General features: G+C 35.1%; 1 protein-coding gene across 1 annotated transcript in view; it reads left to right on the forward strand.

The window, feature by feature from the left end:
• Positions 1-12,804, forward strand: part of DICER1 (dicer 1, ribonuclease III) — a 69,128-nt gene that overhangs the window by 26,267 nt on the left and 30,057 nt on the right. The window contains exons 5-11 of the mRNA XM_068682863.1: positions 758-920; positions 1,345-1,475; positions 3,139-3,273; positions 4,148-4,308; positions 5,571-5,739; positions 7,791-8,263; positions 12,340-12,472. Coding sequence (XP_068538964.1) covers positions 758-920; positions 1,345-1,475; positions 3,139-3,273; positions 4,148-4,308; positions 5,571-5,739; positions 7,791-8,263; positions 12,340-12,472 — 1,365 coding nt within the window. The remainder of the gene's footprint in view (positions 1-757; positions 921-1,344; positions 1,476-3,138; positions 3,274-4,147; positions 4,309-5,570; positions 5,740-7,790; positions 8,264-12,339; positions 12,473-12,804) is intronic.

A 12,804-nucleotide genomic window follows, 5' to 3' on the forward strand; every position in this document is an offset into this window, starting at 1 on the left:
CCTAGGCATATGTCTCTTACAGCTCCACCTATCGGGAGCTAATTGTGTCTCTGTTTCCTTACCTTGGCTGCATTCTGCTTTTGTAATAATCCTGTTTCCTCTTACCAGTTTGCTCTAATAAACCAGACTTTTAAGCTGAATATTCTCCTGCTCTGCTCTCTGCAAGATGCACGAGATTGTACACTGTGATTATATACATAAAGTCATGTCTCCTTCTGTCTTCTCCATAGTAAATACAGATTTTGATTCGCATATGTGTCAAAACACTTCAGTAATGTCAGAAATGCTGTCAGGGCACTCTGATTTTCAGTTTGCTACAGAAAGCTATTTCTGATTTCTGGAATTTCAGTTCTCTTTGTGCCCTGCAGAGGTGCCTGAAAGCTAGCATTTGGCTGGTATTACTGAAAAGGTTATATCACAGTGAGCTAACATACTTGCATATTTGACTTAATCGATGTATATAATTAGATTTAAAAGCACTAGCTTGTTGTTTCAGACAGTATGTCTAGTAACATAGTCATCTCTTAAAAAGCTATAGTTAGAAAGGTATTTAGAACATGAATAAATAATGATACTAGAGGAATTTAGTTTTAGAAGCAGGACTATGTCACTAATGAGGACACTCTTAATTCTGTGGCACTGGGAGAAAGGGCTCTAAGAGGTAACATTGGCCTGTCTGTAGTTTATTTACCTCTTGTGTTGTTTTTTGTCAGCCTTTTCACTGCATTGCTGCAAATAATATTATTTTTTAATTTAGGTTGAACTGCTTGAAGCAGCTTTGGATCATAATACAATAGTCTGTTTAAACACTGGCTCAGGGAAGACTTTTATTGCAGTACTACTCACTAAAGAGCTGTCCTATCAGATCAGGGGAGATTTCAACAAAAATGGAAGAAGAACTGTGTTCTTGGTCAACTCAGGTAAGAAGAGAAGTATACAAAGTTCCCAAATGTGCTAATGTTACTGTCAGGGGATACTCCTTAAGGGAAGCTGTGTGAAAGCAGAGTTGGGAGAAACTTCTGCATGAAGTCCTTAGCAGTAAGGATACTGACTAAAGAATGTGATTGATACCTTTCACTTGTTGCCTATCATACTCTTGATACCAACTCTTTATCTTTTACGTCTCCTGTTTTCTGCTTTAAAATCAAGGCATAAAATCTGAAGTGCAGTTTAATTAGCAATTTGTTTCCTTACTGTAGTTTTACATGGAGGTAGTTGCCATGCAGCTAACCTAACAAAGATCACATTATGAAATATGGTGCTAGTAATAGAGCAAACATCTTAAAGGTTTTTTCATACATTAATTTTTGTGTGACTGAGGGTTTTTTGTCTCTTTCTTTTAAGCAAATCAAGTTGCTCAACAAGTGTCAGCTGTCAGGACACATTCAGATCTTAAAGTGGGAGAGTATTCAAGTTTAGAGGTAACTGAATCATGGACAAAAGAGAAATGGAGTCAGGAATTCTCTAAGCATCAGGTAATGTATTAAGTATAAACTACAAATATAAGCAGAGTCTACAATAAGTTAGGCTTGATGAGAATTGATGGTTTCTTTCCAATTATACATTAATGGTTCTAAAAGAAATTTAACACGTTGGTGAGATTTGTATATCAATTTTAAAGCAAAACATATAAAGAAGGTAGTCAGGTTGTTTTAAAAACCTGTCCTCTTAATCCTTTGTTTCCAGTCTCCCTACCTGGTGGTTCATGATGATGATTGCAGAAGAAATTTTTAATGTGCAGGTTGTACTTTAAATGCCATTAAAATATGTATAAATATTAAGTAATAAATAAAGATATTAAAATTAAATGGTCATCAGGGATCGGAACATTTATCTTTTTGTTATGCTTTTTACTTCTTTCTTTTTGGGTTTCTGTATAGTTCTCTTTTTAGATGGAAAATCATTGCGTTTAGTAGTAATATAGTAATATTTTTGTAGGTGGTTCAATGTTAGCATAAAAATAGTACATAATTTTATCAAGAAACTCAAATATTATTTGCTATAATTGTATGCTGATTTCTGTAACCTAAGTCTTGAAACTAAGAGATGGTCTTAATATGTGTGTACTGCTAATAAAATCCATGAAGCCTAAACTGAGAAATTTGAGATACTCTACTGGACAGTTCTTGCTGATTATAGCATGAAAATGTAGCAGCAATGAATTATTCAGTAGTGTTCTACACTACTTGGAAGAACTCTTATTATTTTCTAACTCCAACAGTTTTAGTTAAAAGAGTTTTTTTAAGAAATCTAAAATAAACTTGAAGTTCTTCAGAAGAGCTAAAATTATTCTGTTAGCTCATTTGGTAAATTTTCTTACCAATTACTCCAGTACTCAATAATAGGATTTGTTATTAGGGCCTAATTGTAGTACTTGTATTGGCAGAGACATTGTCAAATAATGAGTTCAGAACTCCAGAGTATGAGAAAAAAGATTAATTAGTCTTAATTTGTATGCAACCTATATATATGCCCTGCCTCTGTTTTTTGACCTAACACAGCCCTCTGTACTGTTAAAACTTACTTAATGGTGATGCCTAAATGATGCCCTCTTTAAATTGCAAATAATCTTTCTAACTTTCTACAGAAGTTTTCGTGCTAGAGGGCAGGATGCAATTTTTAAAGTGTTTAGATTTACTTTTGAATGATAATTTTGAATTTAAGGTTGGCCTTCTAAAGATCTTCTGTTGCCGTCATTAATCCCACTGCAGTCTTTACCACTTCCGTGACAATTTTGTTAATTTTTGCTGCATGAGCATGTGGTTATCAGTTTAGGGAGAAGTATTTTTCTTGCTGTGGACATGAGGTTCTGGCAGATTAGGGACACTGAATTCAGTGACATTTGTTCTGTGTAGTCTTGCTGGTGTTAATATTATTTATTTATTGTAATTGTTTTTTTCTAGGCATGTGACTGGAGATGTGTATAAAACCTTTAGATAGATTACTTTCTCAACTACGTAATGTTTTGTTCTCCCATGCACTAAGGGGATATAGGTAGATGAATAAATGGCATTCACATTTGGTAATACTGTATAGCAAGACCTGCAGAAGAGCTTTTCCATTTCACTTTGACCTCAGAGTCTTTTTTTTACTACTTCTTTTTTTTTTTTACTAACACTTTTTCCCCCTTTTATCTAGGTTCTGGTTATGACATGTCATGTTGCTTTGACTGTTCTGAGAAATGAATATTTATCCCTGTCAAATATTAATCTTCTGGTGTTTGATGAGTGCCATCTTGCAATCCAGGACCACCCATACCGTGAAATTATGAAGGTCGGTTTCCCCTGCATGAACATTCTGATGTTTTGTTGAGGAGAATGAGTGTGGTGGAAGAGTTGGAGAAGTGGGAAACATTTAAGCCAGCTTTTGCTATTTAAGGAAACGTATTTTATAGTTCCATTTTATCAATGGAACCATATTTTAGCATGTTGTGGAATTGTAAATTTACTGTAATGAATTAACGCTTCACTGATGTTATGAGACAGAAAAATAGTGTGTTTATGATATTTTATAGCGGTGATTAAAGAAAAACCTGGCATTAACATAAAAAAAAAAAGTATGGAATTAAATACATTTTCTAAATTAATTGGTTAAAATATTTGAGGGGGAGTGTTTGGAAATGGGCTGTACTAATAAGTTTATTTTTAAAATAGTGATTTCTGAATATGTTTGTAGAGCTTTTTTGGAATATTGCTGTCTCTGTGTGGTATTTGGTTTATATAATATGGTTAACCTTTATAACAGATGTCTTTCCAGATCTTTCTTCAAGTTTGACCACAAACCATGTGTACTTTATTTCTTAGATAATACTTTATTTTTTTCATGGTGTGTAAGTATTATGATGTGCATGTCTGTTGTAAATGCGGCAGGGATATCCTGTGCAATGCTAACAGTCTATTTCTCTGTATATTTCCACCAAGTAAATATTTATCTTTAAACTTGATAGCTGTTAAATATTCTTTAGTTCTATAGGTTAAATTCCAGGCAATAGAGTAGAAAATACTTGTTGGGTGTTTGTTTCCCTGTCCAATACTCATTATTCAAATACTAATTTCCTATTAAGCTTCTTGACTGGTAGTTTGATAGCAGGCTTGCAGGATGGTGGAAACAACTGTCCAAAGGTATTTCATTCTGGTTTAATTTACAGATCTGTGAGAATTACCCATCATGTCCTCGAATCCTGGGATTAACAGCTTCCATTTTAAATGGGAAATGTGATCCTGCTGAGTTAGAGGAGAAGATCCAGAAACTGGAGAAAATACTAAAGAGCAATGCTGAAACTGCAACTGATTTGGTGGTCTTAGACAGGTATGTTGCTGTACAATTATAGCTGTTTAATTCACAACTGCATTTTCGTTTAATAAGGAATAAATCAGTAGAGTTATTTTCTAGTTAAAACCTTAAGAAAGGTGTGTGTATCTGGTGCCATTACGTCCGTATGGGATATGGACAAGAAGATAAACATATAAAATGGCTTTTTGAGTAACCAGTGTTGAAGTACATCTTTCTTTAAGGTTAAGTACAAAGAGTACTTTGATTTAATGTTCCAACATATTATGTTGGGGAAAAAAAAAGACAAAAATAAAAATCATTCCATAACACTTTTTGTTGTAAAACTCGCTGTCTTATGTTTGGAGTAGCTGGTTTATGTTCAGCATATGCTGTAATGTTGCTATTTCATTGAGAAAAACGTTGCAACATCCACAATACAAGATGCCAGAGAAGTTGCGTGGATTTTTTTGTTGTTTTAAATGACTACTCTGGGTTTAGATGGTAATGAAAGCCAGAGGGAGATAAGAGGAAAACAGTAAAAACACTACTGGAATAGTAAAGCAAGTGAGTGTTTTCCACTGTGTTTTTTACAGACTATAAAATGCTGTGAATTTTCTTTTTTTAAATAAAGATAATGTGATTGTTTGCTGTGGAGGAAAGTTAATGTGAAACAATTAATAAATCATACATTTTCTTGCAGCAGCTGTACTGTTTTGTATGAACTAAGTTTCAGATAATATCAAAAAGATGTTCTGGAACAGTTGCTTTGTGTTCTTTGTTTTTCTTGAACGTATTTTTCTGAACCTGTGTGAACCATTTGCTTTTATGAATTTCTCACTTGTTTTTGTGACATTCAAGAAGAGTAAATACTTTACTTGTGTAACTGCATACAGACCTAAATCTATGCTATCTGTATTTTATTTGTTTGGTATATCAAAAGAGTATGCTTTGGAATACTAGAAGTGAAGATGGTGGTCAAGTAGATTCAATTTGCTTTGCCATAAATTTTCAGATATTTGAAGTGTAGATAGTGATATCATCCTTTTTTTTTTTTTTTTTTTAAGGAAGTATGTGAGAAAGAATACTATTTCAGAACAAAGTAGTTTAGTATTTGTGGTGGTGTTTTTTTTACTTTTTATAATTATACTTTTTTATATATATTTAACTGTGCAACTCTAGTCATTGAGTCATTGACTCTAGTCATTGTAGTATAGTCTTGACTATACTATATATTGCCCTTGCTATTTGCCATGTAACTTTAACAGGCTGAAATAACTTGATCTTTGCCCTCAATTAAGATATACTTCTCAGCCATGTGAGATTGTTGTAGACTGTGGACCATATACTGACAAAAGTGGGTTGTATGGAAGATTATTAAAGGAATTGGATGAAGCGCTTCATTTTCTAAATGACTGCAACATATCTGTGCATTCAAAGGAAAGAGATTCTACATTAATTTCAAAACAGGTAAGGACATAACTTGCGTGGTAAACTGGGAATGGAAATCATACTACTGTTTTTCTTTGCAGTATATGTTATGTTACTGAAACTTTCTAAGCTAACTGAAACTTTCTAAGTCAGCCTAGCATATCTAAGCAAAAAGACTTGTTATTTTTGTATTCCAGTGCAGGTAATGATTGGGGCTTAAATGTCAATCATCAATTCCTAGATCAGAACTTCATCTAGTTTGAGAACCTTGTATGCGAATTAGCTTAAGGCAGAAAAATATTCTGCACCCCTATTTCTGAAGTCAAGAATTTGACATCTTTATGATCTCCAATAACCTTTGAATAATTCAGTACAGAAGAGGAAGTAATGCCTCAGGGAACATTAGGAAAAGCTGTGTGTAGTTGTATTACAAGATAATAAAGTAAGAGTAGAGGCAAAAATTCCAACCATAGCCCTACAATTTCCACAATTTATTTTAGAACAGTGTTGAATTAGTGGAATGGAATTTCAACCTGAAACTTGCCCCTACCTTTCTACGTGTTTGCCCATGTGTGGTCATGCAGGATGGCAGAGTAGAATACAGAAGGCATGGTGAGCATTTGTTGAGCAGGGATCTGTCTGAGGTTCCTGTCTGAGGTTGAAGCACCCTTTTTTTCCTTTGGCTTTGAAATTGCCTCCTGAGGTAGAACTGTGTAAGTACTTAAGTCTATATGACAAGAAGTTAGAAGTGAGTTGTATTTTTATATCAATCTATGAGGAAGTTGACAATTGTATTTCTGAAATACTTTGGGATGAAGAGAGTTTCCTTAAACATTTCTAGAGAACCAACACTCTGGCAGTGTCCAGATAAAAAAGATTATTTGCACCAGAGAGAAGGATGATAAGTAAGGCAGTCTATATTTCTACTTTTCAGTCCCTCACAATTGCGTGAGGAAGTCCTGGTTACTTTTGTGCTAAACTTAAAATGCAATGGGGTAAAATGCATAAGGAATACTGGCAGCTGGGTGTGATCCCAAGGATTTATGTAGTCCAGAGGAGTGGATTAACTATGCTTCTGGTGCATGTAGCCCTCTGTGCTTGTTTGCTGATCCAGCATCTCTACAAGAAGATGGAGGCACCCATATTAAGAAAAAGAAATGTTTTTCACCTGTGATGTCCTTTTGTCTTGGTTGTGGGGAGAATCAAGTCTCTGTATGCAGTTGCAATTTGTTTAGAAAAAAAAATGCCTTCAAGTCCCACAGCTAACAAATGTTAGGGAAGATAGTGTAAAGAAATCTTGCTCTATATTTCTCCACAGAATTAAGGAAGAGGGATTAAGAAAGAACAACTGAAAACTACTATCGTGACTATTTTGAGATGTTTCTGTTGTAACAGGACGTGTATATCATTAGTATTGTTTGTAACTCATTTCTGTATTTCCTTGTTTAGTGTTTGATCACTTGACTCTGTGGGAGGAATAACCTTGCCATCACATAAGATGTTGATGGTACTTAAGAGTCTATGCTTTTTTCTCTGAGTAGTGTAGAGTTCCCTCTGTTTTTCCTATTGGGCCCCCACGTACATACCCCTAATTTTTTCCTTTGAGAGGTGAGACTTAGTAAGATTAACCTAATGCAACTTCCTGCTCAGATACTTTTGAAAGCTTAGGAAGTGTATCACTAATGAAAAAAAAAAAAGCCTACTAAAACATTTACTTTGTTATTAGTTCCATGTTTAACATAAGGGATAATTCTTTCTGCTTTGTTTATTGAGGTGCCTCAAGAAGTATTCTCCTTTTTAACATAATTATCTTAAGGTAAATTTCAAATAACAATTTCACCAAACTGCAAAATATTATTTAAATTATTTTTGGGATTCAGAAATGTCAGAATTTGAAAGTTTAGTTGTGACTTAGAACCAAAGTTCCCAAGGTTGTCTAAATGACAGAAGCCAATTTTAAATATTTTTGTGATAGAATAGGTATAATAATCCTTACAAAGATTGTGCTATATGAGAAACAAGATCCCAGTCTTACATCAATAATTCATGAATGTATTCTTTAAACTGATATTTGAATTCATTTGTTGTAGATATTGTCAGACTGTCGAGCTGTGTTGGTTGTTCTGGGACCCTGGTGTGCAGATAAGGTAGCTGGGATGATGGTGAGAGAGCTACAGAAGTATATCAAACATGAACAAGAGGAGCTGCACAGGAAATTTTTATTGTTTACAGACACTTTCCTAAGGAAAATACATGCACTCTGTGAAGAGCACTTCTCACCTGCCTCACTTGACCTGAAATTTGTAACCCCAAAAGTAATAAAGCTGCTTGAAATCTTGCGCAAATACAAACCATATGAACGGCAGCAGTTTGAAAGCGTTGAATGGTATAACAATAGGAATCAGGATAATTATGTGTCTTGGAGTGATTCTGAAGATGATGATGAGGATGAAGAAATTGAGGAGAAAGAGAAGCCAGAGACTAATTTCCCATCTCCTTTTACTAATATTTTATGTGGAATTATTTTTGTGGAAAGAAGATACACAGCAGTTGTTCTAAATAGGTAAATCTTCTTTATTTAAAAAAAAAATAATTAAAAAAACACACTCAGCTGCCAGCACATGGATGTTAGTATTGTGAATATGTAGGATATTGTATATCTTGTATTTTTAGAACTTCATTTACAGTTGGTTTAGGAGACAATACTGTTAGGAGACAATACTGGATCTATGTAAAGAAAGAATAACAAAAAAAAAAAAAAAAAAACAGGTTGTGTATATGGGGTGGATGGGAAGGGCCAAATGTTTTTGAAAATTATACCCAAGGGCTCGTTTTGGATCTTGGTTTGTAATTTGATTTGTTTAGAAGGTGAAACACTGTACCTTAACTGCAAAATAGACATATACTGACTTGCACTAATAGGTCTTCTAATTTATATTTGCAATGGATGCTGGAAATTCCTTTAGCCTACCGAGTGCAATAGTTCTGGAAATTTTACCATTACCTTACTAAATCACATTATTATATGATCCAGTCTGCAGAAATCAAATTTGCCCTTACACAAATATATCTTAAGATTTACCAGTACTACTTTAACAGTTGGTGTTTATAAAAACGCCTATTCAGTAAAACACTAAGTACTTTCTTACAGTATGCAATAAGAAAAATATGAACCGTGGAATATTTGCCAAGATACACTTTGCAGTACTCTCGTTCCTTATCAGTTCTTATTCCTGAATGTGATCCATGATAGTTACACATAATATTTAAAATTCTTAAATGCCTTTTGCCACAAACTGAGTGACATGTGATTTATTTGCATCTTGATTTTGGTGGGGAGGGGAGGGAGGGTTTTAATAGAGTGCTAAATGTCCTGTGCAATCTGTTTATTAAGTTCTGGATACCTCTGAATCTGACCCTCCTGTTGTTACCTTTTGCCTGACTGAATAGTTTGTATTATATAATATAGTCATTGATCTGCAGACCTGCCTATGTGTTTTTTGTGAACTTCACCTTTTTTGTTTGCTTTTCTGCACTCTTAACTATGTTTACATAAATATGCTATATAATGCAAATTAAGCCATTCAGAGAAATGACAGTGTTCTCTTATTAAGTCTTGAACAAATAACTTTAATAGATCCTGATAACTTTTTTTGTTGAGTTGGAATGAATATTTCACTACCCTACAGGGAGTGAATGGAAATGTGAAATTTTATTTTTCTTTTAAATTATGAATGAGGTCGAAATACTTTTTTTCTGCTGTCTGTTCTTGTAGACTGTGACTTATGTACTATAATATATGCTAACTACTATTGAAACCAACAGAGAATGATATCTAGACCCAATAGGTCTATCTATAATAGGTCTATCTGACATCTTTAAGCCTCTTTTAATATAGGCTATGGGCAGCAAAAAATCAAACTGTATGCATCTTTTTATCCAGTTATTTTTATCCAGAAAGTTAGCTAACATAACTTCAAAATGCTCCTGTACCTCATGTACACCTGGTCTCAAAAATTCCTGGAAGATCAGCACCCTTGAGCTTATTGCAGCTATGTTGATACTGTACATAGAGGTAGAAATACTGTTTCCTGAATAAGGAAGTCACAAACTTTTGAATTAGTATATTAAAGTCACTCAAGCTTCCAATAATCCACTGTGGATCAGAAAAAACTTAAAGTAGTAGTATCATTATTTTTTTTAAATCTCTACAGTAAAACTTCAAGACTATAATCCTGGTTTATGAAGTCCGTAGTTCATGATGAATGGGGAAAGGCAACACTTGTAGCCTGTGTTGGACTTTGTGGAAGAAAGGGGTAGGGTTTTCCTCTGACACAGTAATTAGGGCTAATCTTTCTTTAGAGATCTTTAGCAGCAGCCACTGCTTACATTGTAAATGCTACAGACTAGAGAGGGGAAAAACAAAAGCAAACAAAACCAACCCATGTCCTGCCCCCAAACAACTTTTTTTTTGTTGTTATTACTATACACAACTGATGAAGTGGCTCATTTACTGTTTTGTTTGGTCTATACAGTTCATTCCTGATCTGAAATGGAGCTTAGAGGAAGCTGAAATCATTTTTTGAGGCCCCATGTCCGTCTGTTTTCATTGCAGTGGCTCACAACTTCCCTAGAGAAGGGTCTGAAAGCAGAAATTTGGGTCTGTTTGGAAAACAATATCTACTAGCTATCACTACTTAATTTTCTTTTTGACCACAATGTTAAAGTATTAAATGTTTCTCAAGAACTTTCCAAAGCTGTGCACAGTGACATGTTTATTCAGTTGCTTTTAATTTTTGTCCATTTCTGTAATGAGTGAGACACAGTAGGAATGTTTGGAATGCTTACTAGATAGATGCTCAAATTGAAGCTATACAGCTTGGCAGAAATGCCACATAGAGAAATAAAACAAAAATAAGGCTTTGTTCCCATTATTACTCTTAATTTCTTAGAATGTCTCTCTCTAGAGCCTAGGCTGTATATAGAAATGGGAATCTGTTCAGCTAAAAGAGCATTTAGTCTAGTACAAGAGAATCACAGAATAGTTTGGGTTGGAAGGGACCTTAAAGATCATCTCATTCCAATCCCCTGCTGTACCCCACGCCCCATCCAGCCTGGCCTCGAACACCTGCAGGGATGGGGCATCCACAGCTTCTCTAGGCTACCTGTGCTATTACCTCACCACCTTCTGAGCGAAGAATTTCTTCCTAATAGCTAATCTAAATCTTCCCTCTTCTAGTTTAAAGCCATTCCACCTTGTCCTATTACTGCACTCCCTGACAATTAGTACTTCCTCAGCTCTCCTGCAGCCCCCTAAAGGGCGCTCTACATTACTGGGAGAACGCTGTAAGGTCTCCCCAGAGCCTTCTCTTCTCCAGGCTGAATAACCCCAACTCCCTCAGCCTGTTGGAGAGATGCTCCAACCTGTTGCTCATCTTTGTGGCCCTCGTCTGGACTCAGTCTAATACACCAATGTCCTTGTGCTGTCTGTTTCTATAAGGATAGCAAACTGTTTGCTGCTTTTCCATTTTTTTGCTTATTCTCCCTGACCGTTCTAGTTTGAACAGAGTACAAAGGAAGGAAGCCTCCAAAATGCTTTATGTTCATATAAACTTCATTAAAATTGGTGACTTGAGCAGTATTCCAGTGGGAGAGAGAGCAGGAGAACTTTGCTATTTTCTGTCTGGTTTGACAGCAGCTAGCTGGGCTAGGTATGTAGCAGGGGCCTAGCACAACACCCAGCCTCTTCTGTGAGAGCTGCTCAAGGTGTAAGTGTGAGGAAGTTGGATTGCTGTTGGAGGTGTATGAAGGCAGGTTGTCCTTACACGTGAGGAGGACCAGGTGATGGACAGATGGCTGTGATATGAGAAAACTGGTACTGGGATGGCTCTAGTGAAACATGCAAGAGGTGTAATTTTTTGTATATGACCCCTTGATTCTATTGGCTCTGCTGCTCATAAGTCTGCTATGGTTGAGAAATCCCAGATTCTGTCCATGCTGAAAACAGATCAACTAAGGATGCTACAGCATAAGCAATTACTTTGATTGCACAAGGTAATTATGCTCTTAAATCCACAAATGCCTCATTCTAGATTCAGAACTTTATTTATACAAACAATCTTCTAGCTTGTCTGTGAAATCAAAGCATTGCCTTGGTCAGCTTTTTCTGCTTTTATAAGCTAAAGAAAGATGTAGGGGAATAAGCTGAATGAACACCTTATGTTGAGGAAACACACTTTTTGAGGGAGCAGTTAAAGGTCTTTCTGCTACAGTTAGTCATTTACAGAGAATGAAATTCACTAAAATGTAATGAATAGGGTTTAGTAACAACAGGAAGCTTTAGAGTAGTAGCTTGGTTTAAAAATACCAGTTTTTAACAACAGGTTTTACCATGATAAGTCTAAAATGTATGTGATGCATGCAGTCGCATGCTTTGTACGTGGTCTGTCTTACTATTATTGTAGAGGTTTTCACTAGAAATTAGTCTTTTTAAAGAAATCTAAGGCTAGTTTATGTGCTAGCAAGATGCATACTTTTCATGTTTCCACTTCTTTTTTTTTTTAACATAGTTATTGTAAACAAAAGATTGTCTTCCATTTTTTGGTTTGTGACTTCTAAAAACACATGTAATATTTTTAGGTTGATAAAAGAAGCTGGTAAACAAGATCCAGAACTGGCTTACATCAGTAGCAATTTTATAACTGGACATGGCATTGGCAAGAATCAGCCTCGTAACAAGCAGATGGAAGTAGAATTCAGAAAACAGGAAGAGGTAACTTCAAGAAAAATAATTGAAACTAGCAGTACCTTCAGAACTTTTTTTTTTTAACAGACAGAGTCTGGGCACAGTCACTGGAAGTTCAGGGAATACCCATGGTGTAACAAATATGCATACTAATTTGAAATACAGATGTTTTTCATAAAAATAACAGATGTTTAGATAAATTGCTGTGTCACATCGTACAAACAAATTAAAACTTCATGTAAAATTATGCTCCTGTCTTGTGAGATCATCAGTCATCTAATTGTTCTCCGTTGGGTTAATAGTGGTACAGTAATACTGTACAGAAAGTCAAGGTTCCTGGCATTTTTAACAATTATTAA

This window comes from Anas acuta, chromosome 5 (genome assembly GCF_963932015.1).
Source record: "Anas acuta chromosome 5, bAnaAcu1.1, whole genome shotgun sequence".
In the NCBI taxonomy this organism is placed as follows: domain Eukaryota; kingdom Metazoa; phylum Chordata; class Aves; order Anseriformes; family Anatidae; genus Anas; species Anas acuta.